Source organism: Aspergillus sclerotioniger, assembly GCF_003184525.1.
Source record: "Aspergillus sclerotioniger CBS 115572 chromosome Unknown BO94scaffold_10, whole genome shotgun sequence".
Taxonomy (NCBI): Eukaryota; Fungi; Ascomycota; class Eurotiomycetes; order Eurotiales; family Aspergillaceae; genus Aspergillus; species Aspergillus sclerotioniger.
In genome coordinates this window covers 754,135-779,923 of record NW_020291000.1, presented here as the reverse complement: position 1 = coordinate 779,923, position 25,789 = coordinate 754,135, and the positions used below count along the sequence as shown (strand labels likewise).

The 25,789-nt window shown below is 52.1% G+C and overlaps 11 protein-coding genes across 11 annotated transcripts; 5 read left to right on the top strand and 6 right to left on the bottom strand.

Moving 5' to 3' along the window:
* Window positions 1–411: 411 nt before the first annotated feature.
* BO94DRAFT_514439 (putative Rab geranylgeranyl transferase escort protein) lies at window positions 412–2,357 on the bottom strand (the record flags this gene model as incomplete). Its single annotated transcript, XM_025609887.1, has 4 exons — window positions 412–854; window positions 1,038–2,051; window positions 2,110–2,228; window positions 2,284–2,357. 4 exons carry the CDS (start codon window positions 2,355–2,357, stop codon window positions 517–519), a joined length of 1,545 nt encoding a protein of 514 aa, XP_025468912.1. The 3' UTR covers window positions 412–516.
* Window positions 2,358–3,074: 717 nt separating this feature from the next.
* cyp1 (putative peptidyl prolyl cis-trans isomerase (CypC)) lies at window positions 3,075–4,189 on the bottom strand. The gene is made up of 3 exons (XM_025617140.1): window positions 4,100–4,189; window positions 4,008–4,049; window positions 3,075–3,937 (listed from the first exon to the last, which is right to left on the bottom strand). The coding sequence occupies exons 1-3, from the start codon at window positions 4,130–4,132 to the stop codon at window positions 3,530–3,532; spliced, it is 483 nt and encodes a 160-aa protein (XP_025468911.1). The 5' UTR covers window positions 4,133–4,189; the 3' UTR covers window positions 3,075–3,529.
* Window positions 4,190–4,414: 225 nt separating this feature from the next.
* On the bottom strand, window positions 4,415–5,890 carry BO94DRAFT_534031 (3' exoribonuclease family protein). The gene has a single exon (XM_025611447.1). It carries the CDS (start codon window positions 5,683–5,685, stop codon window positions 4,474–4,476), a length of 1,212 nt encoding a protein of 403 aa, XP_025468910.1. The 5' UTR covers window positions 5,686–5,890; the 3' UTR covers window positions 4,415–4,473.
* Window positions 5,891–6,946: 1,056 nt separating this feature from the next.
* On the bottom strand, window positions 6,947–8,095 carry BO94DRAFT_463128 (GNAT family N-acetyltransferase; the record flags this gene model as incomplete). The annotated part of the gene is made up of 1 exon (XM_025608009.1): window positions 6,947–8,095. The coding sequence occupies one exon, from the start codon at window positions 8,093–8,095 to the stop codon at window positions 6,947–6,949; it is 1,149 nt and encodes a 382-aa protein (XP_025468909.1).
* Window positions 8,096–9,127: 1,032 nt separating this feature from the next.
* On the top strand, window positions 9,128–10,195 carry BO94DRAFT_463054 (SGF11 family protein; the record flags this gene model as incomplete). Its single annotated transcript, XM_025608003.1, has 2 exons — window positions 9,128–9,193; window positions 9,275–10,195. 2 exons carry the CDS (start codon window positions 9,128–9,130, stop codon window positions 10,193–10,195), a joined length of 987 nt encoding a protein of 328 aa, XP_025468908.1.
* Window positions 10,196–12,301: 2,106 nt separating this feature from the next.
* Window positions 12,302–14,276, top strand: BO94DRAFT_534028 (C2HC5-type zinc finger protein). The gene has a single exon (XM_025611446.1). It carries the CDS (start codon window positions 12,381–12,383, stop codon window positions 13,935–13,937), a length of 1,557 nt encoding a protein of 518 aa, XP_025468907.1. The 5' UTR covers window positions 12,302–12,380; the 3' UTR covers window positions 13,938–14,276.
* A 574-nt stretch (window positions 14,277–14,850) lies between these two features.
* BO94DRAFT_565121 (cytochrome P450) lies at window positions 14,851–16,617 on the top strand (the record flags this gene model as incomplete). The annotated part of the gene is made up of 3 exons (XM_025614475.1): window positions 14,851–14,928; window positions 15,003–15,593; window positions 15,644–16,617. 3 exons carry the CDS (start codon window positions 14,851–14,853, stop codon window positions 16,529–16,531), a joined length of 1,557 nt encoding a protein of 518 aa, XP_025468906.1. The 3' UTR covers window positions 16,532–16,617.
* A 58-nt stretch (window positions 16,618–16,675) lies between these two features.
* Window positions 16,676–18,057, top strand: BO94DRAFT_28289 (uncharacterized protein). Its single transcript, XM_025606642.1, has 3 exons — window positions 16,676–17,052; window positions 17,205–17,642; window positions 17,724–18,057. Exons 1-3 carry the CDS (start codon window positions 16,957–16,959, stop codon window positions 17,874–17,876), a joined length of 687 nt encoding a protein of 228 aa, XP_025468905.1. The 5' UTR covers window positions 16,676–16,956; the 3' UTR covers window positions 17,877–18,057.
* Window positions 18,058–18,202: 145 nt separating this feature from the next.
* On the bottom strand, window positions 18,203–20,165 carry BO94DRAFT_28300 (MDR family MFS transporter). The gene is made up of 3 exons (XM_025606643.1): window positions 19,788–20,165; window positions 18,932–19,738; window positions 18,203–18,882 (listed from the first exon to the last, which is right to left on the bottom strand). The coding sequence occupies exons 1-3, from the start codon at window positions 20,073–20,075 to the stop codon at window positions 18,238–18,240; spliced, it is 1,740 nt and encodes a 579-aa protein (XP_025468904.1). The 5' UTR covers window positions 20,076–20,165; the 3' UTR covers window positions 18,203–18,237.
* Window positions 20,166–21,102: 937 nt separating this feature from the next.
* glkA (glucokinase glkA) lies at window positions 21,103–22,642 on the bottom strand (the record flags this gene model as incomplete). Its single annotated transcript, XM_025608015.1, has 2 exons — window positions 21,103–22,404; window positions 22,460–22,642. The coding sequence occupies 2 exons, from the start codon at window positions 22,640–22,642 to the stop codon at window positions 21,103–21,105; spliced, it is 1,485 nt and encodes a 494-aa protein (XP_025468903.1).
* A 1,779-nt stretch (window positions 22,643–24,421) lies between these two features.
* BO94DRAFT_28193 (Mic19 family protein) lies at window positions 24,422–25,760 on the top strand. Its single transcript, XM_025606629.1, has 2 exons — window positions 24,422–24,913; window positions 24,987–25,760. The coding sequence occupies exons 1-2, from the start codon at window positions 24,773–24,775 to the stop codon at window positions 25,497–25,499; spliced, it is 654 nt and encodes a 217-aa protein (XP_025468902.1). The 5' UTR covers window positions 24,422–24,772; the 3' UTR covers window positions 25,500–25,760.
* Window positions 25,761–25,789: the final 29 nt, after the last annotated feature.

Sequence of the window (25,789 nt, the reverse complement as noted above, 5' to 3'; positions counted from 1 at the left end):
CATCGCATGTCCTATCCTTTTAGCCGAGTGTCAATAGATACGGAGTAGAAGGTTCTCAAATTGACAGTCAATTATATCCTGATATGGAATACATCTGGAAAAGTGTAACATGATGCCAAGCCACATGCATGAGCTACAGCTGGTGGCATTGAGACACGAGACGCGGGAAGGAAGAAATGCAAGCTACAGCTCCTTCAATGTGCTAATCAACCCGTGTTACACTGAGCTCGGAGACTTATGAAGGGCTGGTCGCACAGGGAAGTGAAACACGGTGTGTTTGTGTAAACAAAGCATGTATGGATGCGAATATGGGATGTTACACATAGGGACTGTGCAGCAAGACGGGTGCATGACCATCTGCTGGGAAACAAAACGAAAACTTGAAACGGTTTGCTAAAGTCAAAACGAAATATAAGAAGGATGAGGCAGACGCCGTCGTAATACATTATCATCGAGCATGTCTATCTAAATCGTGGCTACAGGATATTTACATGCGGGTTGCTCTACAACCACGCATCATTCCTCATCATAAGCGCCCTCTCGATCCTCGAATCTCATGAACTCGTGGTCCGCAGCCTCATCCCCCATAACCAGCTCCCAGGCATTCTTGACCATGTCAATCAGGGAGTCGTCAAATGCAAGGTCAAGGCTAGCAGGTGGGAGGCATATGACGTTCTTCGATGGACGGGTTATTCCGGCGACGTGTGAGCCGTCTCGGCCCAGCTGCGTATAGCGGAGGGACCAAAGAACCTTCACGTTCGGATCGGCAGCTGACTGAAAGAGCTTTTGCACAGCAGACTCAATCATCGACTGCCCCTCGGGTCCAGGGATGCTGACATTACTATATATGACGGCTGGCTAATAATTAGCAATGTGTCATAAGACAATGCAATTTGTAAAAAAGAAAGATTGTAAGGCTCATGATCAGATTGTAAAAGTTTTCGATCAACGATGTATCAGGCAATGTAGATAAGTTTTTGAAAAAAATCATCATATGAGCGAAGGGAAGGGATGGCGAAGAAAAAGTCATAACTCACATTGTCCAGTTGGACACTCGCCAGTCTCGCTGGAGTGGACTATAGTGTACACCGGAGGCGAATCATCTGGGCAACCAAGAGAGCTTCCCGGGAATACCACTATCGCTCCAACAGGGACTGGTCCGCCCTCTGCTGTAACGGGGAAGAGACTTGCAAGCGAAGATGAAACGACAGAGATCGAACGGGCCACTTTGTCACACTCAGGAGAAGGGCGAGCTTCCGCGGGAAGATCCCAATCAGAACCAACCACGAACCGGGTTTTAACCAGTTCATCATTGGTCAATTGGACTTGTATACGTCCATCGTCACTGGGTTCTTGCTCGGTGGGATGATCGAGCGACTTGACCCCGGTGTTCAAGACATACACACCACCACCTACGGCAAGGGCACGACATCCGACCTGAGAAATCTCAGAACCACCGCCCCATTTCACCGAGAGAGCCCCGAATCCGGCGCCAAACACACCAATCGACGACAAATGTCTCTTGATACGCGGGACGGCGTACTGTGCAGATGTCTGTTGGGGAGATGCCTGTGACAGGCAAAGTGAGAGCAGTGGGCCATGGAGCTCGGCGGGAACCTGAAACTTCGTGGCTAGATACTCAGGAAAAGGTGCCGCAAGGCCTTCCTCTTCCAAGGACGATGTCGGTTCATCAGACAGATCTCCACTCTGCTGAGCCTGACCTAGGTGACGAAGGAACTTCATCAGAGTTCGCTTCGACTTCATACTGATCACGTCGTCCGCAAAAACATCCTCACGACTGCCAGGGACACGGTAGAGACGACTACCATCATCTGCCTCAGGTTTGTATAACCACCAGCTTCCAACCGCTTGAAACTCCAACTGCCGGTAGACCTTCGACGACACCAGAGTGGGTAGTAACTGGGATCGGGCGTAGATCAGCTGCGGCGACAAGGAGAGCGTATATGATCGAGAAGCTGAAAGCTGACCGGTGGGGTCCGCTGAACTTTCCGAACATATACTAGCGTTTTCGAAGGGGAGCTCCCCGGTCCCTAGCTCACCCACGAGTCAGCAGGTGCCTTGGGGTCGCCTAGACTAGGGAGCTCCTACCCTCGTTCACTTTAGCAGCCCACTCTTCGGCCTCCTGAAGGCTGAAGGCAGCCTCAGGACCACCGTAGTATGGATTCCTGTCAACATGGAGCACGTTCTTACCTGACCTGGAAAGGGCCCTGGCAAGGGACGTTAGCTGTAAGCAAATACAGCATTAACTGGAGGACAGCTCACAGAGCCAGCAGTGACTGGGCCAATCCAGTGCCAGAGATTGTCACATCCCATGGGGTATCCGCCAGCGATTCCATTGTGATGACGACTGAACTGCAAACAAAGACTAGATGGAGGGGCTTAGCGCTTTCTCGAGGTTTGATGAGCAAGCCCAGCGATCATCACGTTGGGTCACAAGCTGATAGACACGTTTGTAGCAAGACTTCCAGGCCCATGGGTGTGCGACCAAGATCATCCGGCTCAGGGACGAAAAGAATTTCAGAGACGAAAAAGAAAGCGACGGACACGCGAAGAAATACGGGACCCGCACTGGGGCATCACGTGACTACCCTCTACCTGGCTCATGGAGGCTTCGGAGTGATTAGGCAAACATTGCAGGTTAGCATGAACATTAATCATGGCATCCAAAGCTCCTAAGGGTACCGTAGCGATGTTTAATCAGTTATTTAGAGCCAAACTATAGCCTTGAGCGTTGAAGAAGCCCAGATAGTTGCTGGTATCGCCATAGGTGACCTTATACGGAAAAATGTGGTCTTTCTTACTCAAAATCAGAATTAATATCGCCAGACCCGGTAGTCTGGCACATCTGAGGAGCTCCGAACCTACTGCTGGCTTCGAATAAACCTATAGTGAAGAGTCATACCTGCATCTATATCGATCTTGAGTATTGTTGCCTGAGGCGACAAGAAATAGACTAGGCCTAAAGCAGCTAGGCTCACATAACGGGAGCCGCTTAAGGAGGATTTCGCCCACAACAACAGCTCTTTTCTTCTTCATACCACTCCTGGTGCTCTGCACAGGCATACTGCTGTCATATAGCGGTTTGTCGTCTTGCACAAGCCTTCACTGGTCTTGTTGTTATGGGAGTGGTAGATAGACATTTCACTCTGTATCTGCTGCTCTGGATGGTTACATCTGATGGAAGCGGTTCGTTTTGCAGTGATACATTCCACATCTCTAATCTGTAGTCTGCTCGTCTATTTGGGGCCGTATTCTGGCGTTGCAGACATCAGTCCAAGACTATTATAGCTTTTCCCGGATCTAGCCTCGCTGCTACGTAAGGAATGCGTGTCTGCTCATGCTCTGCGATGCTTCGAAGAGTGCAGTGCGCCAGGCTTCCCGATACCAATGTCTGCTTGCCTGCCCCATGCCTCTACCTCGTCTCGTGTAGGTGAAGTCTGGTGTTGCTGGGATGCTGAAATGTAGCCCTTGGGGCTGATCTGCCCATAACCGTGTGGTCCAAAGTCCATCACTCATCTCCCTCCACAATTCTGGCACGAAGGATCTTAACCTCGTCCATTGGCCGGTCTTCGGAGTTGGTCTTCACGAGCCCCATGCGTTGTATCACTCTCATGCCGCTCTTGACGCGACCGAAAATGGTGTGCTTCCCGTCCAGCCATGGTGTCGGAGCAAGTGTAACGAAGAACTGGCTGCCGTTGGTGTTGGGTCCGCTGTTCGCCATGCTCAAGATCCCAGCACCGGTATGTTTGAGACCCGGATTGATCTCATCCTCGAATTTCTCTCCGTAGATCGAGCTTCCTCCTCGGCCAGTGCCGGTAGGGTCGCCGGTTTGTACCATGAAGTTGGGAATAATGCGGTGGAAGATGACATTGTTGTAATAGCCTCGTTGCGCAAGCGTCGCGAAGTTCTTACATGTCTAGATGGTCCAACTGTCAGCACGAGGCATGAAAGTGAGAATTGGGTGAGCCGAGTAGTTCTGTACTGACCTTTGGCGCATGCGCATTGTAGAGCTCTACCGTGAACGAGCCCTGGGCAGGTTAGTGGATCAGGCTGACGCAGTAGTTTTGGATATCCATACCATGCTCGTGTCAAAAGCCACATCAGTCGCCATTATGAAGTCTAAGAGACGGGTATCGAGTTGATTATGGGAGCTTGTCAAGAATTGTCGTGAAGGGTGGAAGTTGAGCTTTCCTCTGGCGCGGCGGAAGGTCGGGATCCAGTCTTGGCATCCGATGTTCCATGAATGAACCGTTCCAACAACCCCTCTCATAGACATAAAGTGATAGGTATTCTGCACGCCTAACCTGACCTTATACTTTGACGATCTTGAGACACCATATCCCATATAGATTTACAGTTATTCGCTTTCGGTATCTAAGGATGGAAGATGATGTAACGACGGACATGGTATCATTGCATGTAGCATTAGCCACTTTCCAGATAGAATATTGATCAACACTGTTCAAGAATGTGTTTCACTTCCTCCCATCTTTGCGCGGAGACGTCAACCAGCGCCTTCAACTCTTTTCCATCCACTGCCCACCCTCCATTCTTCTCCATCTTCACGATAACTGTCTTACCCTTCCCACCTTGCTCCTTATCAACCACAATGCAGACCCGTTCCTGTGTCAGTCCTTCCTCATATCCATCAGGATCAGCCAGAATCCACCTCCGCTGGATACCCTTCCTGGCACTTTCCTCGATTTTCTTCTCCTCCTCAGCGTCCGGGACAATAACCGCCCTCCACCCAGCCGCCGCATCAGCCTCAAACACAGAGAACGAGCTGGCAACAGGCAGACCGCGCAAAGACAGCCTTCGAGACTCGGAAACCGCATCTGAGCATACAACCATCTCATTATCAACATCCCACCACGCCCTCGGCAGCTTCGTGTCACGCAGTGCAGCCAACACCGCAGCCCAAGCAGCATCAAATGGATTTCCGGCCAACGAGATAATCATGATATCAATGTAAAGCACCCAGAATGCCTTGATCTCCTTGTCCTTGCCGACCTCCTCCCCGCGTTCCGTATCCACATCCATCTGCTCGGATTCATTGTGCCGTTCCAGGTCCTCTTGCCCCAGATTAGGCGGCTGGTACCAAATCCGTAGATCCTCCGCGCGAACCAGTTTCGTGCTATGCAACAGGTTCAGGATCTGGTGAGACAGGGACTGCGCTAATGCCGACGGGGGTGCGCCGGGAATAAACCCCGGTGCGCAGCCGGTGCTCAGCGAAAGGTTCGGCACGAGAAGGTTAAGTTGTTGGATGTGCGATTCGTCTTCAGGATCCTCCTCTTCGTTGTCGTCCTGAGTAGGCTTTTGGGTGGGGTTGGTAAGCTTCCGACGCTTGTTTGTAGACGATGATGAATGCGACACGCTCCACGAGGCGATGTCGTCTGTGGGGAGGATTTCCGCTCGGACGCCGCATACAGCGGTCGTATCGCCCACTCTTACGACTGCGCTGCCATTTGTGTGAGTCAGGGAGCCGGTGTTGGCGGAGGTGACGCGGAATTGCGAGGGGGCGCGGCCATTTGCTCGGATGGAAGGCTGGTTGCTCGATGCGGGAGGTGAGAGGTGGGCGAGGAGATAGGCGTGAGGTTGGAGTCGGGCGAACTGCGAGGGGGGAAGAGTGAGGGAAGGGGGGACGGATGGCGCTGCAGAGGCCATTTTTAAATTGCGGTTGGAGCCGGTTCAGTGACGTCCGAGCTGATCTGGTGTAGGGATTCTCAATTGAAAGAAAAGTGGCTTTCTGAGATTGCCAGTCTGGATGAGGAGAAGTTGGCTGCCGGACATTCGCATTTTTCTGCGGCAGAATCCGGGCATCTATCGGGGCGGTGAGGGCGTTGGATAGATCGACGGTAGTACTCTTATGACAGACAACCTGCAGTTATCTGTGACACATCGGGTATACATGATGTTGAGCTCGAGTCATACTCAAGCTGCATTGGCCATCAATACTTCTTATGCTGCTTTACGGAGCACAACAAATACGGGAACCATACTGCAAGACAGAACAGAGAGCATTATGCCCGTCAGGGATAGGCTGCCATCTTCTACCTAAGAGAATGAGGCAATAATCCACGCATGCAGAAGTAGCATGACTATGAATTGTAAGATAAAGAGCTAAGGACGTTGCATTGCTGGCTTTGTTCCTTCTACAACTCCAATGCAAAGGCCGCAGGCATATGAGATATATAAACCCTGTTATATATGTGGTAGTCTGTACATTCAACCATTCCTTTCTCATTGACACAAGCTTCGTTTTATAATCGTCTACCCAGGAACTGATCGCAACTACTGCATTTCAGACATAACATGGTTGGAGAGATGGAAGAATGCTGGCAGTATTCCCAACTCCGTGTCAATCGAATGAACGTCACTCCTCAGGGTGCAATGGGTGAATACTTAGACATACTGGTGCCACCCCTGCAGTGTGCTAGCATGCTATCTGATCAATCTGATATGATTTCATATACCAATAAGAAGCTCCAAATCCGTGAGATATCAAGAGAATCGCGAAAATCCACTTTGGATATTCATCCAGTGGCGACGTGTTGGGGGACGCGTTCAAGTGTTTCGGTGGGGGTGGCTTTTGGATTGTTCTAGAAGGAGACATGCATTCACCAAGAGGCCAGACCCTGCGGGATGGTATGCTAGGATGAAAGCTAGTTCGGGCACTGCTTGAGAATATTCGATAATAGGTTGATTGGTCTAATGTAGACGATGTATATACACCCCGAACATGAGCGGACAAGAATCAAGCTGGAAAGGAGGGCAGTATGAGGATCTATCCTAACGGACTGGACAATGGTAGGGGTATCAAATGATGGTGGAAAATTCAAAACGCCAAAACAAGAGACAGAAGCAAAACGGAACAGGGAAAGACGGTATCAGTGCTTCTATGCTTCTAATGACAAGTGAAAGAAAGTCATAGCCGCTGAGGCTCATCATCTGCCTTGCGCTTCCTGCTCACACCCTCGTCGACTTCGAGAAGCTTAGAATCTGAATCCCCGAAAGGTTGTACTCCATGATCTTCCTCGTCATCCTCGTCTTCAGCTTCGACCTTTTCCCAGTCTTCATCGTCGTCTCCAGGGGCCTTGCGCTGGTCTCGATCCTTGTTGCGAGCAGAAGTGTTCCCCTCGTTATTCGCATCCGTCCACTGGAGGACAAGTTTGACTATTCTTGCCCCGGAAGGTTTCAGTCGACGGTAATAATTTTCCACGACCCCATCTTCCACCTTGAACCCACGTGCAACGTACCACTTCAGCCCTTCTTCGTTGGCCTCGTGGACATGGGCTGTGACGGTGCGAATGTTGTAATGCCTTACCAGTTCTGAGACTTGCTGACCAGATTGGGTGTCCGAGGAACCCGAAGATGAAGACCCATCTGGCGAGAAGAGTAGCGAATTAAGCAGTGACGCTGCAATCCCACATCCCCGATACGGAGAGAGAAGGTGTAGGGTCTGGATGTAAAGATTTGTCGGCTCCGAGTTCGAACGACCTTGCAAAATTCCCGCGGTAGTGGGCGGTAGCCGCTCCAGTCGGCACCTGATTCCTCCGATGACTTTGTCAGTCCCTGTCGCTGGCGTCTGCAAGCTTGTCGAGGAAGGTGACGCTGCGGAGGCGGGCGCGGCAGCTACCGGATGATCATGGTAGACGGCCACGCGGGACAGCGACGCGATCACGGGATCCGTGATCATGGCTGTGTAGAAAGAATTCGGATAGCGAATGGGAAGCAACAAGCCCGTGATCCGAGTGAGGGAAGGAATGTGAGCTGTGCCCACCACTTCAACGGTAACATGCGGGTGCGGAGTGGGGTGGCCTGATGCGATGGGATTTGGGTATGCAACCGCTTGGAAAGTCGAGTCCCGGCCTGCTGGAGGCTGAAATTTGGAAGCCAGGCTCACAGTATGGGAGCCCGAGGTGGACGGTACGACAAAAGGGGGCGGACATTTGGGTGGCCTAGGGTGAGTGTTTGTAGACGAGGAGGTTATCGACGCTGGTGCCTGAGGGGGAGACAAAGGTGGAGAAGTGGGCGCTTTGGATTGATGCACCTTTGCGAAGAACTGAAAGGCCATGGTGGATGTTGGAGCAAAGGTGATGTGTAAACAACGCTGGAGAGGTGCTCTGCTTCGTCTGGAGCAAACACTATCGCATAGAAAAGGCACTCCGAAGCGCCGTGAGGAGAGAGGAGGGGAAAGAGCAGCGCGCAACAAGAGGGGAACCCGAGACACGATCCAAAAGCGGTGGACGAAAACGGCGAGAGAAACGCGGAGATGCGATAAGATAAGATCGGGCGGTCGGACGAGTTCAAAGAGGCAAAGGCCAGCGCAAAAGAGCCTCTCTCCACGTCCTCCGATCCAGGATTCCCCCTGGTGCTGCACCCTCACTTGCCGTCTTGGTCTTATTTTTTGGCTGCGTCACACGTTCCACTGGGCTCTCTATATATATGTCTTTTCATCGGATGTGAAGCCAGGTAAGTTGCTCCCCCCTGGCGGTTATGGCCGTGCGCGCAGTCCGCTGATTCTCCCTACCGTGGGTGTTTCCCGCCCCCCGGGTCATAGACGCCATTCACTCCCGCCAGGCAGATGGGCTCTACATGCTATTGTCCTTGTGTGTTACTTCTTTGAGATATATTCCATACTGGGAATCGGCCGTTTCCTTTATTGCTTCCTTTGTTCGGACCAACACGGGCACCAAGAGTCATCTATTACGCCATTGTCCCCCCATCCGCATCCGTTGAGCGGCGACCAGCGAACTCCGACTCAGATTTTCCTCGAACTTCCTGCGCAGAACTACATGGCGTCATTGTGTTGATATCGGTGATATACTTCGAAGCTGTGCAGAAGCGACCGTTGTCTCGTCTGCAAGTTCCGGTACAATTGGCGCTGTAATTGCTCCTGCATAACAAGCACAGGTGTGTGAACTGTTGTCCCTGACTTTGCATATCTATCGGTGGCACCGCTGTGTTATCTCGTGATCTGCAATACTATACTCGAATCACCGTGCATGGACACCTCATGCCTGGCTATTCCATATACTCCGCGTTGTTTTTGAAGTTCTAGGTCTCCGATTCTAACAACCTTCAGTCTACGAAGGACATCGTCGAAATGGGTGAGCCGAATGGAACCGGAGAACATGGGAGTTCCTTTCCTCCAGGAACGCTTGCGAAGCTGGTATGTTCATGCCCGGGTTATAATTGGCTCCAGATCAATGGCGTCCTTGGATCTTTCATCCATGAATGCTGACAACACTAGACGTGTGAGATACTCGACGACACGTTCTATAATATCATCCATGATATAGTGGCCAAGGTGCATCGCGATGAGAAGGTCTCCCGTATGCGCTCGGCGGTGGTCACTGCAAGGCAGAAAGCCGACGAAGAGGCCGCCAAACGTCGTGAAGAGAGCGGGAAGCCGGCTGGAGCATTCAAGCCTGGCGATCTCGATTTCGAGGAGCTCAAGGATATCCATGTCGAGACCGACGCAGCTGTCTTCGATGAAGGCAAGGTTTACCTCAAGGGGAATCCTCTGCAAACGACGAAAGAGATAATCTGCCCGGACTGCCGATTGCCTCGTCTTTTGTACCCGGTGACCGGCGTTGGGGCTCGGGCTCCCCCGGATCCGTACCGAGAGTATTGTCAGAAGCAGCCGATGATCAGCAAACCCGGGCATGATGTTCATGGTAACCCATTCGCGACAGATAAATTGAACCCAAAGAAGAAGAAACAGACGAACACGTCCAATACACCTGCTTCGAGCCCTCCCACGACACCTGACAGTTCCTTCAAACAAGCAGCTCCAGAGAAGGTGTCATTCCCGACTGTGAAATGCCCCAACTGTCCGAGGTACTTTGTGGTGACGCGTGTCGCGCAGCATTTGGATAGATGCTTGGGTCTGTCAGGGCGACAGGCCAACCGCAACAAGACTCCGATGGAGAATGGCGCCAGCACACCCAGTTCAGCCCCGCCCAAACGCCCACTCGTCGACGATGACGCTCCAACAGCACTCCCGCCGAAGAAGAAGAAACTAGGAGCCCCGAAGAAACTGTCTGGAAAGAAGCCACCTCCGCCCAGCAAACTTAAGAACGGGTTGACACCCGATATGGCCGCAGCAAGCGACGCCGCTGGTTCTGGTGATGGAGATATCAAGACTGAAGCGAACGGGGACAATGCATAGGCTGATCTTGTCTTCTCTCTCATTTTCCCCCCCTTCTCCTACCTTTCTACTTTCCCCTTCAACCTTTCTCATATTGCTTTCTCGCGGACATGTGGATCTGTCTGCATTGGGGACGAGACTTTGGACATAGTCTCCGTTTGCTTAACGATATTGACGTAAATACCCGGCATCACGGCGTCAACGGGAACTTACCTTAGTACTTTCGAGTCGAGAAGTCTGGGACATGCTTGGCATCATCTCAAGCCTTTCGCTATTTTCTTTCTCGACAGGTGTTTTCTGATTTCTGATATTATTGATAGACGCTTATGCGGTTGCATGTACAATACTCTGACACTGTCAGCGCGGGGCCCTGCAAATCAATTGGATTATTCCAGACTTCGTACATATCATGATATGGGTGAATAGGGCGATTGCAACTGGTGAAATGGCAGAATAGACAGTTAAGTCTGATTTAATAGCAGCCACATCCAAGTCCATGGAGTCTCTGGATCATACTAAGGCATAACAGTTAGTGAATCAGGAACCCTCGATATAATCGAGGTCATGATTCACCTTAACTAGAAGCGAGTATAAAGGTTGAAGCTATCTACACGCGAAACCATCTCGACAAGACTAACCACCAACTTGAGATCAGCTACCATATCGTTAAGCCAATCTAGGATATATTAGCGGTGTTCAATCACAATCTACAGACAATTTACGAAGCACAAATGGCGTACTGACTGCTATTCTCAGCTTCTTCAATGTCCAGTTTTCACATTTATCAGACACGATCGATGCGGTGTCTAAGTCAGGTTCCAATACTCACGGAAATGACCATCGAAACTGAAGACATTTGCAAGTTTAACATCTATTCTAAAGTTTACCACGAACATACCAAACAACTAAACGAACAACCACTGCCATTACAACCACGATGTGTTGACGAGGAAATATAGTTGTCTCCAGAGGATTACAGGGGTCTATACCGCTGGTATGAACGAACGGATAAGAATAGGGTTAGTGAGCGTTAGCTCAAAGCATGATATGCATTGGGAACGAGAACTCAACAGTACTCCCACCATATTCTACATATTACCCCCTCTCGCCTCCTCCCCTACACCACTTGTGCTTGGTACGTAGATCGTTATGGGGCTTTTATGATATGAGGATGCCCTCATGGAGGGGGAATATCCTGAAGATAAATACCTGACAGATAAACGGTGGCTATGAGAGCGATTGGGCTACGACACATAGGATTGCATGCGGAGAGATCTCACGGAAGTTCAATGAAAACTCAAGAGACCGCAGGATCGGATTGATTATCTCAAATGGCGCCTGATTTACTTTGGCATTGATCCTGGGAGCTTGGAGGAGCAGGGGTGAGTCAAGGAATGAGGGAGCATCCGCATAAGAGACAGGGACGTTGCAGTGTGGATTACTGCGTTTCAAATTGTTCCATTTTCTTCTGTCCACGATAATATCTTTTCTCCTTCTCCTTCTTCTTTCTCATCTTTTGGGGGACACCGTTCTGCGAGGCTTGTTGTACTCGAGGCTGACATTTCTTTCTCGGGCTAACATGCGGAGTATATCAAGGAAAATGAGATCAGTTGCGGATTGATATACGCTCATAAGAAAATGCTTTTCTTCACCGACCCTTGACATAAATTTCAATGTGGATGAGGCTATTTTGAAGATCAACGGTACGAAGTATCTATAAGGAGAATGTCGTCGGCCTTCGCTGACGTGCAAGAGGAAGGTGGGCAATTGCATCTTGGAGCGTAAACTCACCTTGAATATGATTTAAACTTCATATTAAGATGTCACTAGGCATATCATGTGTATGTACTGGTATTAGTGTAACATAATGAACTATATCGTATGGTTGGCTGTCATGCAGATTAGGGCTGCTTTGTCAAGATTCTCAGATACGTTCACTATATTAAGTACACATGGAAGGTGAGTGGACAGTGGTAATTGAAATCATGTACAGGAGAATACCGATCTATAGTAGACTTATATGTAATGTATCTTGGATGTTGTCTTGGTTGTATAGGAAGATCGCGGCCTGAAAAGTATGGCCCCCGCACCCCATCGGAATCATCCGTCGTCATCCTCTCACCATCCACTTTCTCAACACTACATCCACCATGAGCATTCATCTGCTCAATCGCCAACCTCACACAACCCCTCATCGTCTTCCGAAATGAGCAATTCCGGTCTTATCTCCTGGGGTGTCCCCCGACTGGCCCAACTTCTCCCGCTGGACGAGGAGTCGCTCACGCAGATCATCACCTACGCCGCCAGTCTTCCCAAAGAAGAAGGCGCCGATCACCTCAAAAACCTCCTCGGCGACTCGCCCGCCGCATTGGAATTTATTGCTGCATTCAGCTCGCGACGAGAACCTCCACGATCCGAAGCGCCATCGCCAGCTCCCGACCGCGCATCCTCCACAGCTAAAAACAACTATTCGGGGACGGGATCCAAGAGGGGCAAGAAGTCGAAGCCACCACTTCACAGCGCCGGGCCTGTACGTCGACCTGACAATTTCGGGAACGTGACGGGCGGCTACAGAAAGGAGGACCAGGATGAGGATTACATGCCTGTCTCGTCCAGGAGCAGGCAGGATGCAGGCACGAGAAAAGGCGCACAGGATACAGGCCCATCTCCGCTGATGTCCTCGCGCGAGGCATCCGCTCCCTCGTCGCGGAACCAATCGCCTGCGCCGAGACCAACTCCAGCCAAGAACCCGCCCTCTGCAGCTGGCCCGGTGATCTCGGATCTTTTGCCGAACGTCAAGTCGAAAGCGGCCAAATCTGCCTCTCGAACGGGTGGCAGTACGGCGACCGGTTCCTCGTCCAAGGGATCGCTAACTACGAATAACATAAATGATCTGACGGCTGCCATCGCCGCCCTGGAGGTATCTACGAATCCGACGCTGAGCAGCGGCGCCCGCAAATGTACCTGCTACGCTAGCATACACCCCCTCTTTGACCCTGCGCCGAATTGTCTCAACTGTGGGAAGATCATTTGCTCGCTGGAAGGGCTGCAGCCGTGTTCGTTCTGCGGAACGCCGCTACTGTCGAATGACGAGATCCAGAGCATGATCCGGGAGCTGCGGGCGGAGCGTGGACAGGAGAAGATGCGCGCACACAACGATAGTGTACACCGGGAGGGTGGATTCGGTCCGGGCCTAGGAGCACCCAGCAAACTAGACGCTGCCAAAGCGCATCGGGACAAATTGCTTGCGTTCCAGGCACAGAATGCCAAGCGGACGCGTGTGGTTGATGAGGCGGCGGATTTCGAGACTCCGAATGTTGCGTCAACGCTGTGGATGACTCCTGCACAGCGAGCACTGGCCTTGAAGAAACAGCAGCGGATTATGCGGGAGATGGAAGAAAAGGCACGACCGGAATGGGAGAAGAAGAAGACCATCATGAGTCTGGATATCAAGGGAGGAAAAGTGAGGAGGGTCTACCAGTCGGCTGAGCCCGCGGAGGCCGGTCCTTCTGCCGAGGAAGAAGCAGAGGCCAAGGCAGAGGAGGAGCTTGGGGATGGGCACAGAGATAGCAGCGGCAAAGCATTCAGTCACAATCCTCTGCTCGCAGCCGGAGGACTGTTGCGACCGGTCTGGAAGCCGGCAGAGGGCGAGCAAGCGGACTCGGGACGCAAGGAGCGCAAACAAACCTGGCGGAGAGTGCAGGATGATAACGATGACAATGAGCAGTGGATTCTTGACGGAGGCCTGCACGGGCACACCTGAGACAGCCGGACTCACCGCCCAACGGCCTGACTGCATGGCTAGCCGAGCAATACCGAGCGAGGACTCTGTAGTGCATGTGGATGGTGACGGGCTGACTGATAAGGTGGTTTTGATGCAGCGATTGGGCTGTCGAGACCATAGCCATCACGTCACCAGGATGGCCTACGATCAGACCTGGATCGATAAGCAATGCCCTCGGTAATGCGGATCAGGCAGAGGATTGCACAAAGTGATCTATATCCTCCGATAGTCACCAAATGACGTGAGACGATGTGTAGCATGCACATTATAAATGAAGAACCAATAGATACATAGCTAATCCTACGAGACCACGACCACCACAACATAGTTCCAACAGACCTCTCCACAAGGCAATATAGACATGCGTACAGCCAGATGTGTATACCTACCTACCAACACATCACCCGTAGGAAGATAAGATACCCAGTAATGAATGAACCAACAACCCTCGCCACGATGACGCCTCACGAGCCAAAACAAAATAAAAACCTCCCCCGTCCCATGGAAGCCACTTCGTACCCCCAAACGAGGAGACGAGTGAAGAGGAGGGGCAGCGGAAGCAGCCAACGACGCCCGTAACTAACCGAGCCAACAAAGGCTATAAAAAGGTTGAAATCGCTCTCGGATCCCCGGGGTCTGGATGAGACACGGACATCAGGATAACCCAAACAACACAGTATCTGGATCGTCGGTCTGATATCGGGACCCTTTCGTCATCGTCCGTTCCGCTTGCGGCCATTTCCCTTGGTGCATCACTGCTCGGTTGGCCGCGGTTACCCTCGGGCCTTGCTCGACGTGTATACCTAGTACTCCCGCCATCCTTGTCTTTAGTCTCGGAGTTGAGACCATTCGTTGTTATTATTACCGCTTGATATAGAGCGGGGGTTATAATATGCTTGCGCAGATTGGCTGGGAGGTGCTTTCGGTTGGGCGTGTGGGGTGGGCATTGGGGGTGTTGCTGTTGGGATTGGTATGTTGATGCTGGACAGATATGGAGGACTAGGGGACTATACTGTACAAGGGTCTGCAAGCTAACAGCTCTAGTCGTTTGTCTACGCCGTCTACAACCGATTTTTCCATCCTCTTCGTCGGATCCCGGGGCCCTTTCTTGCCTCGCTCACTCCCTGGGTCCAACTCTATCATGGCCTCCAAGGAAACCGACATCTGTGGCTCTATGCTCTTCATGAGCAATACGGCTCCCATGTCCGGGTCGCCCCCAACTTCGTCTCCGTAAATACTGCCCAAGGCCTGCATGATATTTACGGGCATGGCAAACGACTTAAGAAGGCCGACTTCTACAATGCCTTCCCCGCCATCAAGGGCGTGTATAACACCCACAATGCTATCGATAAGGTCATGCATGGTCGGAAACGTCGTGTCCTGAGCCAGGCCTTCTCCGATCATGCGCTGCAAAGTATGGAAGACGTGATGCTGTTGCATGTCCGCCAGCTGTGCGCCGGCCTAGCACATCCTCAGAAGACTGGCCAGGTGCAGGACATGGGTCGGTGGTTCAGCTACCTCACTTATGATGTGATGGGGGAGCTGTGCTTCGGAAAGAGCTTCGACATGTTGATTGAAAGTAGTCGACGACGACTGATTGAACTGGTCGATCGGGCTGCGAACCGGCACTATGTTGTATGTCTTCACCCATACCAGTAACATTGAGACTGCTGACACGTATCTAGTGCGGGCTTTGGATGCCCTTAGACCGATGGCACCTGGACCAGATCTTCATCCACCGACTGACCAACGACCGTTGGAACTTCATCATGAACTCGCGCGTGGAGGCGAACAAGCGTGCCCAGGAACGTGCGCAGGCCGGCCGCGACGCCAAAAAGGACTTCTTCTATTACCTGCTTAACGCACGGGATCCCGAAACGGGCCAGGGTTTGACGACACCGGAGCTCTGGGGCGAGGCGAATGTGCTGATGATCGCGGGGAGTGATACGACGTCGACGACGCTGGCGGCGGCGATCTTCTATCTGGTGCGCACGCCGCACGCGATGGCGAAGCTGAAGAAGGAGATTCGGGAGAATTTCGCGTCCGTAGAGGATATCGTGACGGGGAGTAAGTTGAACGAGATGGTGTATTTGAAGGCATGCCTGGACGAGGCGCTCCGCCTGGCGCCGGCTGTGCCGGGGGTGCCTCCGCGCGAGGTGATGGCGGGCGGAGCCTTGGTCGACGGGGTCTTTCTGCCGGCCGGCACCGATTGTGGGACGCCGACGTACTCGATCCACCGCCAGGCTTCTTATTACCGGCTCCCCGGAGCCTTTCTGCCCGAACGGTGGATCGAAGGGGCGATCTGCCAAACGGGCTTGGAGTCCTGGCAAACTACACGCGAGGACGTCGAGGTGGCGCGTCGAGCATTCTGTCCGTTTAGCATTGGGCCGCGGGGATGTATCGGCAAGAGCATGGCGTTCATGGAGATGCGTTTGACAATTGCGCGGGTGCTGTTCCGGTTTGATCTCGAGCTGGCCGATCGTCGGGGCGAGGATGAGAGCGGGCATTTCGCCTTGGTTGACCACTTTACCAGTGCAAAGGAGGGACCCGATGTGCTGGTGCGAGCTGCTTAGTTTCTTCCCTTGATACTGTTCATAGGTATTATTACTACTCATCCCGTTGAAATCTTGTAGAGAAAAGTACAAGTCGAATACCAAAGACTAAAATAAAAGTAAGACATGCAAAAGGACACGTGCCCACACGTGCTGCTGCTGTTGCTGCACCTTCAGAACCCAACTCAACTATGTGAAAGACTGATTGATGGCCATCACCACCCTCGTTGCTTTCCTTAACAGATCCATATATTGAACCTATCCGATCTTTCCTATTCCATTTCCACCATGTCCACTCCTTGACTCCACTTGACCATCCCATCCGAACCCATCCCATCCCATTCCACCCTGAACACCCCAACTCCCCTCCAGAACATACCTCCATCCCCAACCCACCCCAGACACAGATTCAAGTCAATAAAAATAAAGAAAAAGAAAGAAAAGAAATGCCCTCCCCTTTAACAACCACCTTCATCCAATCGACCATTCTAAACGCCATCGCCAACATCCTGGCCCAGATAATAGATCATCACCGGAAATCCGTAAGCCTATCCTATTCCTATTTCCCCCCTACCCCTTCTCAATACAATACAAAATAAGAAAAAAACCCCAAAACCAAAATATCATTACCACCACCACCACCACCACCAACAACACCCAAAATCGATCATAATAATAATAATCCTAACAAAAGAAATCCTCATTCACCATAAACACACCCGCCGTCCTCCAATTCATCATCTACGGTATCCTCATCGTACCCATAAACTTCATATGGCAGCGATATCTAGAAGACAAGTTTCCGGGGGCTTTATTGTTCAGGAGAGCGCCTACTACCACCACCACCACCACCACCTCTCCAAATCGGAGAAACAAAAATGAAAGAAACGGGGAAGTATACATCTCCATTCCTCTTTCCACTAACAGCACCGGCACGCTGAAAGAAAAACCCTTCCTGCCTCAACGAAGACTTGGGGCTAGCAGAGCAGGAGGAAGAGGCTGGTACAACTTCCTCATGAAATTCCTCCTCGATCAGAGTATCGGCAGCGTGATGAATATCGTGTTGTTTGTGGTGTTGATTAATTTGCTTAAGGGGGTGAGGGTTGTCGAGGTGGTGAGGTTGGTGGAGATTGTGAGTATATTTCTCTTTCCCTGGAATATTATGAGTTGAGGGATGAGGGGGGATGGGTTGGAACTGACAGTATGTATATAGGACTTCAAACCTATTATGATAGCGAGACTTAAGTATCGGCCTCTTGTGTCGATGCTTATGTATACCGTTGTGCCGGTGGATCGACGCGTGGTGTTTGGGAGTGCCTGTGGGGTTATTTGGGGGGTGTATTTGAGTTTGTATGCTGTTGTTTAGATTCCTTTTTTACTTTCTTGGTATTTTGTTGTTGTCTTTGGTTGATGTGGTTTGGGGTTGTGTTGGTCGTGGACAGCAGGTCAAGTGTTGTCTGGTCTATCTATTGGTCTATCTTTCTGTTTGCTTATCTGTCCGCTTGGTCTGGTTTGCTGTGGGCTTGACAGCTTCATATACTCTCTTGTATTTCCTTTTGTTCTCCTTTTGTAGCGTGGAGATACCGATACCTTGTCTGCTTCGTATTAGATTATCTTCTGGTTCGATCTATCTTCTGTGTGCTAATTGCTACATATAGCTAGTAAAGAAAAGCAAAGCTAAGAAGCAGTGAACTACGCAGCTACGCAGCTAGGCAGCAAGCAGCACGCTATGCAGCCGTCGTCTCCATCTTCCTCCCCCTCACTGAAATCCACTCAATAGGCAACGCCCCGAAAATAGCCAATGCTCCCATCGCCACCCCCACGTAGAACGTCGTCGTTACGGCCTCGTTATACGCCTCCAACACCGCCGGCAACTGGTCCGTAGACACCACCTTTCGTAGCATCGTCGCACCAGCCTGCACTACGCTAGCTGCGTCAACACCCGGCACCTTGGCCAGGTTCTTGTGCAGCTCGTTCTGGAAGACGTTCTGCGCCACAGACACGAACAGTGCTCCACCCAGTGTCTGTGCGAACGCGACGATTGCCGTCGCGCTGGGGATGTCCGTGACGGCCAGTGCAGCTTGCACGACCATCATGGGCTGCTGCATGCCGAAGCCGGCTCCCATGCCTAGAATGACTTGGTATCCGATCCAGTGGCCGGCCGATGAGTCAACTGTCATGGTGGAGAGGAGCCCACCGCCGATGGCAAGGAGTGCGGGGGATATGAGCATGAATGGGGTGTAGTATCCGAGTGTGGAGACACAGGCACCTGCTACGATGGCGAAGATGACGACGCCGAGCAGCATGGGCAGGTTCATGATCCCGGATTTGGTGGCGCTGACGCCTTTGATGGCTTGGAACCAGATGGGAAGCTGGAGATTATTAGCGGGAGTTTGGGGGATATGAGTAAGGTGGACGTACATAGTAGATGAATACGAAGAATGAGCCACCAACGCAGAAGCTGAACAATGCAGCCCCCCAGACGTTCCGGTTCTTGATCAGCCGCGGAGGCACCGTGGCTTTCTCCTTTTCCAGTCCCTGTAGCACGATGAAGATGCCAATGAGCACTCCAAACAAGACGAGCAGGGCGATGATGCGGCCGTTATCCCATGCATAGGTCGTCCCGCCCCATTGCAGTGCTAAAAGGATGCAGATAACCCCCGGTAGAAAGACACATGTCCCGGGTATATCGAACTGAGACAGCTGGTCCTTGATCTCCGAGTTACTTTTCACGGACCTGGGCGCCTTGAAGAACAACACAATGAAGAAGATGGTGGCACCGCCGATGGGAAGGTTGATGTAGAAGCACCACCGCCAACTGACGTGGTCGGTGAATGCACCACCCATCAAGGGTCCCGCTACGCTAGCAATCCCATACATCGAGGTCATGGCGCCAGCAAAGATTGGTCTCCATTCCAGCGGTGCCGTCTGCGAGATAATGAGCATGGCCCCCGAGAATAATCCTGCGGCCCCCAGCCCAGCAATCGCCCGTCCGAGAATCAGTGCAATTGAGTTGGGAGCAGCTCCGCAGACTAAGGATCCGATCTCGAAAAGCGTGAGCCCAACCAGGTAGATCCATTTGGTCGAATAGAACGTGTATAGTTTGCCAAAGGCCAGTATCAGACAACAAGAGGTAAGGAGGTAGGAGCTGCCGTACCAGCCCACGTCGTCGAGGGACTTGAACTGGTCTGTGATTTTGGGGATTGCCGTCGCCAGAACCGTGTTGTCCTGCCGTGCCATCAGCAGTTGTTTATTGTATTGTAGAGGTGATACTTACCAGGGCCATGCAGAAGATCGACAGACACAGACCACTAACTATCAGCGCGAGCCTCCACGAGGTAGGATACTCTGGCTGAGGCTCGACATTATTGCTATGTCCCGAGTCCGGAGCTTTCTCATGCGCGCCATCTGTGCGTGAGTGAGCGGAGGCATCGCGCGCAGAGTCGACGAGAGTACTTTCTCTATCCGTCGAGTGCTTCCTGGCTGAATTGTTTCCTGTCCCCATCGATCTGAGTGGTTTCATCTCAGCAGAATTCTGCTGCATGTGAGTATTGACAGCGCTCATGGTCACAATAGTATCCTTGTGTAGATGTCAGTCCAGCTTCTCGATGCCAAAGGCCATATACAGGTTGCCCGGGAGAGTAAAGGTAAACAACAGTGGTATGATTCCCTGCGCCGTCGTATAGAGACCAAGTGAATAACAAGAGAGGAGAGGAAAGAAAGGAAAGCCCGGGTCACGGAAGAGCATGTTGCCGGCCTGGCTGACGGGAATTGTCGTAATGAAAAGGCTGTTTGTGTCACCGTTTCGAAGCCACGCCGGTCAGGCCGACAGACTCGCCTGTCCCACCCCTTGCTTGCATCTCCGGGAGTTAGGCCATTTAGTGTATTTTGTAACCACACTTTGCAAGGTCGTGTAGGCTACGGATATTCACCGGACGGTCAGCGTGACGGGGCAATCGAGGTCACACTGCGCGGGGGCTGCTTCTGATATTCTTCGGCATCGGCAATATTTCCATCCGGTCACGATATCGATGCATCTGGATAGCCTTGGATTACATTGTGCGGAGATATCAGCATGACAGGAGACCTGAGGGAGCGTTGGGTTGGATCGGATAATAAGATGTGCCCCTGAGGCAAGGTGGCGGCTGCATCTAGACTAAGTCCCTGCACGCTGATCACATCGCTTAATTCTCCTCCTAATCCACCTAAGCAAACTTTAAGTGAGGTAGACTAAATAAAGCCAAGCCAGGACGTTATTGAATTATTGCCCGGCTTGAGGCTGCTCCTGTCTGAGTGGCGGCAATAGCACTGCTTTGACTTTCATTCCATTGTCCCTTTGGTTGGGTTAGAAAATAAGGCAGGAATCGATCCAGACTAACTACTATTAGCATTTTTGGATAGGTTACAACAAATTTGGCTATACTTTAAAGTAAATAATCATTCGATTTAGGATATATCCAGTTCCAATAAGCTGTACAACGCCGTAATATCAAATACCCAAATCTCCTCCCAACCGCTCTCAAACACCTAACCAATATGAAAAACTCCGACCTACTCGCTACTAGGAAGTTGCATCAAGGCCAGCACCGGCACTATTGCGCCTTTCGCCGGGCATCTTCCTTGCTAGCAACGAGGGCGATCAGAGCAGCACCCACACCGCTGCCATCCTTGGAGATACCAATGCGGATCTTCTCATTGCCGGCTTCCCCGACCTCGGGCACTTCACGGAGGGCGTCACGCATATATCCTTCAAAGTTGGGGTAGAATTCAACCAGACTGCCATCGACACCAATGTCCACGAGATCATCCCTCTGCAGCTTGCCAGTGGAGATGAGAACGGCAACCAACGGGACGGCACTCAGACGAGCAGCGCGCTTACCGATGGCATGCACAACGGTCTGAATCGCCTTGCAGTCTGCGATGCTGGGGCGTTGAATCCGGAGATGATCCCTCAGAGCCGTCTTGATTTGCTCCATGTCCTCGGTCTTGTCGGCCTCGACCAGACTCAACAAGCTCGTGTCGATGCCCCACTGCCGGTACAGGGACGACTCTTTGGGAACAGATACAGTAGACTCGCTAGACTTGAGGAAGCCCAGGGATGGGTTGCGGTACATGTCCAGCATGACGCGACGCAAGATCTCACCCAGGAACATACCTGAGACGCGCTTCTCGAACATCTGGATGCCCGGGTTGTTACTATCGGCATCCAGCTGTTGGTCATAGATGGTGTTGGGCAGGACGCTCAGGTGGTTGTCGAAGCTGCCCCATTCGGCGTTGATGATCATCTCACCGGTGGTCTTATCATATGACGAGTGTTCGATGGTCTGCAGCTTGGTGATCCGGTCAAGCTTCTCAACATAGGCCCCGTTGGTGCCCGTGCCGAAGATGGCGCCGAGGAAGGTACCCGTCTCGCCAGGAGAGGTGTATGAGCGGGCCATCAAGGTTCCCACGGTGTCATTGACCAGGGCAGCCACGCGCACCGGGAGTTCCAGCTCATCGATGGCGCTCTGCAGCAACGCGCAGACGTCTTGGCCCACAGCGTCGGGAATGTTGAACCCCTTCGTCCAGCGAATCAGGGTACCCTTGTTAATGCCCAGCTGACGTACGGGGAAACTGAAGGTGAAGCCCAAGTCGAATAGGTCCTCCTCACAGTTACCATTCTTCTCGTTGCGGCGACGGAGGTGGGCTTCGAAGTGTTCGTTGTGGTGAATGCGCAGGAACGCCTCGATCTGGCGGGCCAGGAACAAGAAGAGATCCTTGGCGGTCCCTGACGCCATGGTCTCGCGAGGAATCATAATCTTGGACTGAGTAAGGGAGAAGGTGGTGTCTCCATGCAGATCGATCGAACACACGCGGAAGTTGGTGCCGCCGAGATCTACTGCCAGGTACAATCCCTGCCAACGGGTCAGCTGCCATGCTCCGCGGGGTGATGATTGGCTTGGATGTTACCTTTTCAGTGCCATTGGGTACTGCGGTGACATATGTCGGGATCTGACTGAGGGTCGTGTGCTCCTTGGACAGACCCTCATCGATCTCGCGGATGTATTCCGTCACTCCGCGCCGCACGTCGGCCGCGGGGTAGTCGAACTGGCGGGCAATCCGCGTAGCCTCGTCCAACAGAGCAGATGACATGGTGATGGAAATGAAGAGATATGTTTATGAAAGAGATATGAGAAGAAGAAAAGAGGCACCTTGATGTGTGTGTTGTGACAAGAAAAATAAATACAGGGTGAAAAAGACGTGGTGGTAGGTGGTGTTGGGGTGGTGGGGTTGAATACCAGCAAATGAATACTAGTAAGTAAATATGGGAGGGACCAAGGGACTTTGGACTCTGGAGAGATCGGGGGAGGGGGCAGTGATGGAGGAGGGGACCAAGAGAGAAGGAATACGAGGTCAAGACAAATCTCCGGAATGAGGATAGAATGATGAAGGGGGATGACAGGCGTATTAATACTACAAGATGAAGCCCGGCTCAAATCACGTCGCGCTGGAGGGGTTGATGAGGTCAGTCCGACGGGCGAAAGCCAACGGGAACGCCGGGTTCGCCGGCTTTGCCAGTCGTGGCCAAAGGACGTCTGCTCTTCCCCCTCTCCTCTTCCGAGTTCTTCGCGTGTTGCCGATATCTGCCCCCTACTTCCCTACTTCCCTACTTTCCCTGTCCCAGGTTTCTGACTTAGTGCCATTCTCTCCAGTCTCCAGATGCTACTTCTCACGCTAAGTGGCCCAGTGGCCTGCAAGACGGGGTTGCGACGAGTCGGTAGCGAATCCGCCCGCACTATGCCATGACGCATGAAACCGGATGGTGGGGTTTCAGCCGTCATTCACCGGTGAGTGAGAAATGGTTAGCAGCGAAGGAAATGGAAGGGGGAGGATAGGAGGAGGGGCCCAATGCCACAATGCCATTCTCGTGCTTGGCCCTCGCGTCATGGGGTGATGTTGGCCTCTCCGGATGCGTTCGTCCGGGGCATTGGGGAAGCTGGAGATGCTGATTGCTGACATGAGCAGTCAGTCACGCTGTGCCATGTGGGAAACCACACAATGGATTCGACGATTCACCATGTCTCCCATGGTTGCTGGCTTGGTTGAGACGGCACAGCGAGGTGTCAGTCAATTATGGTCAGGGGTTTCGACGTAACCTTAAGTAACAGTCCCGCCATGCAAGCAACCGCTGGAGCAGACTGCCAAACATGGCCACAGCTGCTTCATGCATGCTGCAGTACTCCGTACCATTGCGAGATTTCTTCACCCACCACTCAAAGGCTTCATTCATCCTTACTAGGTTGATGCAGTCCCTTTTCAGCTTACAGGGGGCTATTTTCACTGCGTCACCCAAAGACTCGACTATTACAGTGAACCTCTTACAATGAATAAAGATTTGCCGGATGTCTTTACATCCGAGCTTCCACGTGAGTATGTGAATACGATGGAAAGAAGGCAGCAGACCCTTGAGAGGTAAATCTAACTAGCAGTCCCTATCTCAGGGAACGACTACATGTTCGACAGATCCTGTAATGGCCAACAGCTCCTCATCTCCCCATGAACGGTTCTCTAGACCCGTTACTCAACCCTGTAAACAGTAGGTATGAGATTCAGAACAACCACCACTCAGCAACAACCATACCAAACCAAAGTAAAGCCTAACGATCTAATAAACTTTACTCGAGCCAATCCCCGGCATTACCCCGGTCAGCAGCTGCATCTCTACCCAACACCAGCGTCCAAGAAAGTAAAAGCGCGGCCAAAAACGGATCCCTTTTGACTCCGTGACTAATCCAGTAGTATCAGGCCTGAGGCAGAAACATGCCAGGCATCAAGGCATTAGACATAACATATTCAGGCATCAACATTATAAGGCAACAAGGCAAAAACAAAGGCACTGACTAATCCACGTGACCCGGCGGAAGTCGGCTTCAGAAACAACGATATGCAATTCCGTCCGGACGACCAGGAATTGCCCTCTCAGTTCTCTCGGCGGCCATTGCGGTGTTCCACTGACTTCGCCCCCTCTCCGCTCCGGCCACAGAACCAGCCAGCTCAGGCAGAAGTAACGGACACGAACCGATCCCCGCACATCATGGGCGCCGGCAGCTCCAAGCCCGCGGCTTCGGCCAACTCGCACGTTTTCTCGAGGTAGGTCGGTTCCATCTCCATATACATATTCAGATCCTCCTTCTGGAATTGTGAGCTGAGATGGGGTCGTGGACGCGCTCAATGGATCGTATCGGACCTATATCAGTCCGGTCGAGATATTGATCCTCACGGATGCCATGCACCACAATCATCCAACCTCAATTACATCACATAACTCAGACAAGTGAACAAACCCCAGCTAACCTCAAGAACAGTTCCTCCCCCGTCCAATTCTCCTCCAACTTCGTCGAGTCCCTCCAGTCCAACACAGAGGTACGTACCCCCCACCCCCAACATCACCACCACCATCAGCACACCACCTAACAAACCATCACGATGCAAACAGACCGATTCCGCTCGCTCCCGCTCCCTGGAACTCCAAATCCAAGCACGCGTCTCCGAGGAACTCGAGCGTCTCCGCGCCCGCGAACAGCAAACCCTCGCCGAGATCGAGAAGAAGCTCGCCGAAGTGAAAGAGACCAGTATCACCGCCCCCATCACAACCAGCAGCGCGTCGTACTACCCGCCAGGATCTTTGGATCTGGATGCGCCCCGGATCCCGTTCGCGGGGCGCGAGGCGGCTCCTGTGCCCGTGGAGGCGGTGCAGGCGGCGCAGCCCATCAACCGGGAGCTGTCGCGGGAGACGGTGAACAGTGAGATTGAGGAGTTGCGGGCGAAGTTGGAGGGCCGGAAGAAGTTGGTGGAGGTGGATGCGGGGATTGAGAAGGCTAGATCGGAGGTGGTGAGTTGTTTGAGGTTGCATGATAGGAGGCCTTTGGATTGTTGGAAGGAGGTGGAGACGTTTAAGAAGGAGGTCGCCCGGTTGGAGGAGGGCTTTGTGGATCGGATTGTTGGGTAGAGTAGATTCTATCTATCCTACGATGATGGGATCTGATATAAGAGGGGTTTGGGGGTGGTGGTTTATGAATAGAGTTGACTGTTGATGTAGTGGTGGTGGGTGCTGCTGCCTCCTGGTGTTGGCCCCGTCTTGTTGTGCATGTTGTCATGTATATGTATACCTAGCTTGCTAGAGAAGGTTACTAGCTTTTTGTTTCTTGGGTTCGGTTGAGATTATTTTGGCTGTCTATGTTGTGGTTGTAGATGTGTAGGTTCGGTTTCAGACTGCTTCTAGAGAGTACTTTTATGGAA

What these genes read in the sequence shown, in the direction of transcription:
- cyp1 (XM_025617140.1), bottom strand. Translation starts at nt 4,132, where the DNA reads ATGGCGACTGATGTGGCTTTTGACACGAGCATG. An exon ending in TGGCTTTTGACACGAGCATG is followed by an intron (nt 4,050 to 4,099) that starts GTATGGATATCC and finishes TAACCTGCCCAG; the next exon opens with GGCTCGTTCACGGTAGAGCT. An exon ending in ACAATGCGCATGCGCCAAAG is followed by an intron (nt 3,938 to 4,007) that starts GTCAGTACAGAA and finishes TGGACCATCTAG; the next exon opens with ACATGTAAGAACTTCGCGAC.
- BO94DRAFT_534031 (XM_025611447.1), bottom strand. Translation starts at nt 5,685, where the DNA reads ATGGCCTCTGCAGCGCCATCCGTCCCCCCTTCCCTCACTCTTCCCCCC.
- BO94DRAFT_534028 (XM_025611446.1), top strand. Translation starts at nt 12,381, where the DNA reads ATGAGCAATTCCGGTCTTATCTCCTGGGGTGTCCCCCGACTGGCCCAA.
- BO94DRAFT_28289 (XM_025606642.1), top strand. Translation starts at nt 16,957, where the DNA reads ATGCCCTCCCCTTTAACAACCACCTTCATCCAATCGACCATTCTAAAC. An exon ending in TAGATCATCACCGGAAATCC is followed by an intron (nt 17,053 to 17,204) that starts GTAAGCCTATCC and finishes TCCTAACAAAAG; the next exon opens with AAATCCTCATTCACCATAAA. An exon ending in TGGTGAGGTTGGTGGAGATT is followed by an intron (nt 17,643 to 17,723) that starts GTGAGTATATTT and finishes GTATGTATATAG; the next exon opens with GACTTCAAACCTATTATGAT.
- BO94DRAFT_28300 (XM_025606643.1), bottom strand. Translation starts at nt 20,075, where the DNA reads ATGAGCGCTGTCAATACTCACATGCAGCAGAATTCTGCTGAGATGAAA. An exon ending in CGATCTTCTGCATGGCCCTG is followed by an intron (nt 19,739 to 19,787) that starts GTAAGTATCACC and finishes ATGGCACGGCAG; the next exon opens with GACAACACGGTTCTGGCGAC. An exon ending in TCTTCGTATTCATCTACTAT is followed by an intron (nt 18,883 to 18,931) that starts GTACGTCCACCT and finishes AATAATCTCCAG; the next exon opens with CTTCCCATCTGGTTCCAAGC.
- BO94DRAFT_28193 (XM_025606629.1), top strand. Translation starts at nt 24,773, where the DNA reads ATGCCATGCACCACAATCATCCAACCTCAATTACATCACATAACTCAG. An exon ending in CCCTCCAGTCCAACACAGAG is followed by an intron (nt 24,914 to 24,986) that starts GTACGTACCCCC and finishes CGATGCAAACAG; the next exon opens with ACCGATTCCGCTCGCTCCCG.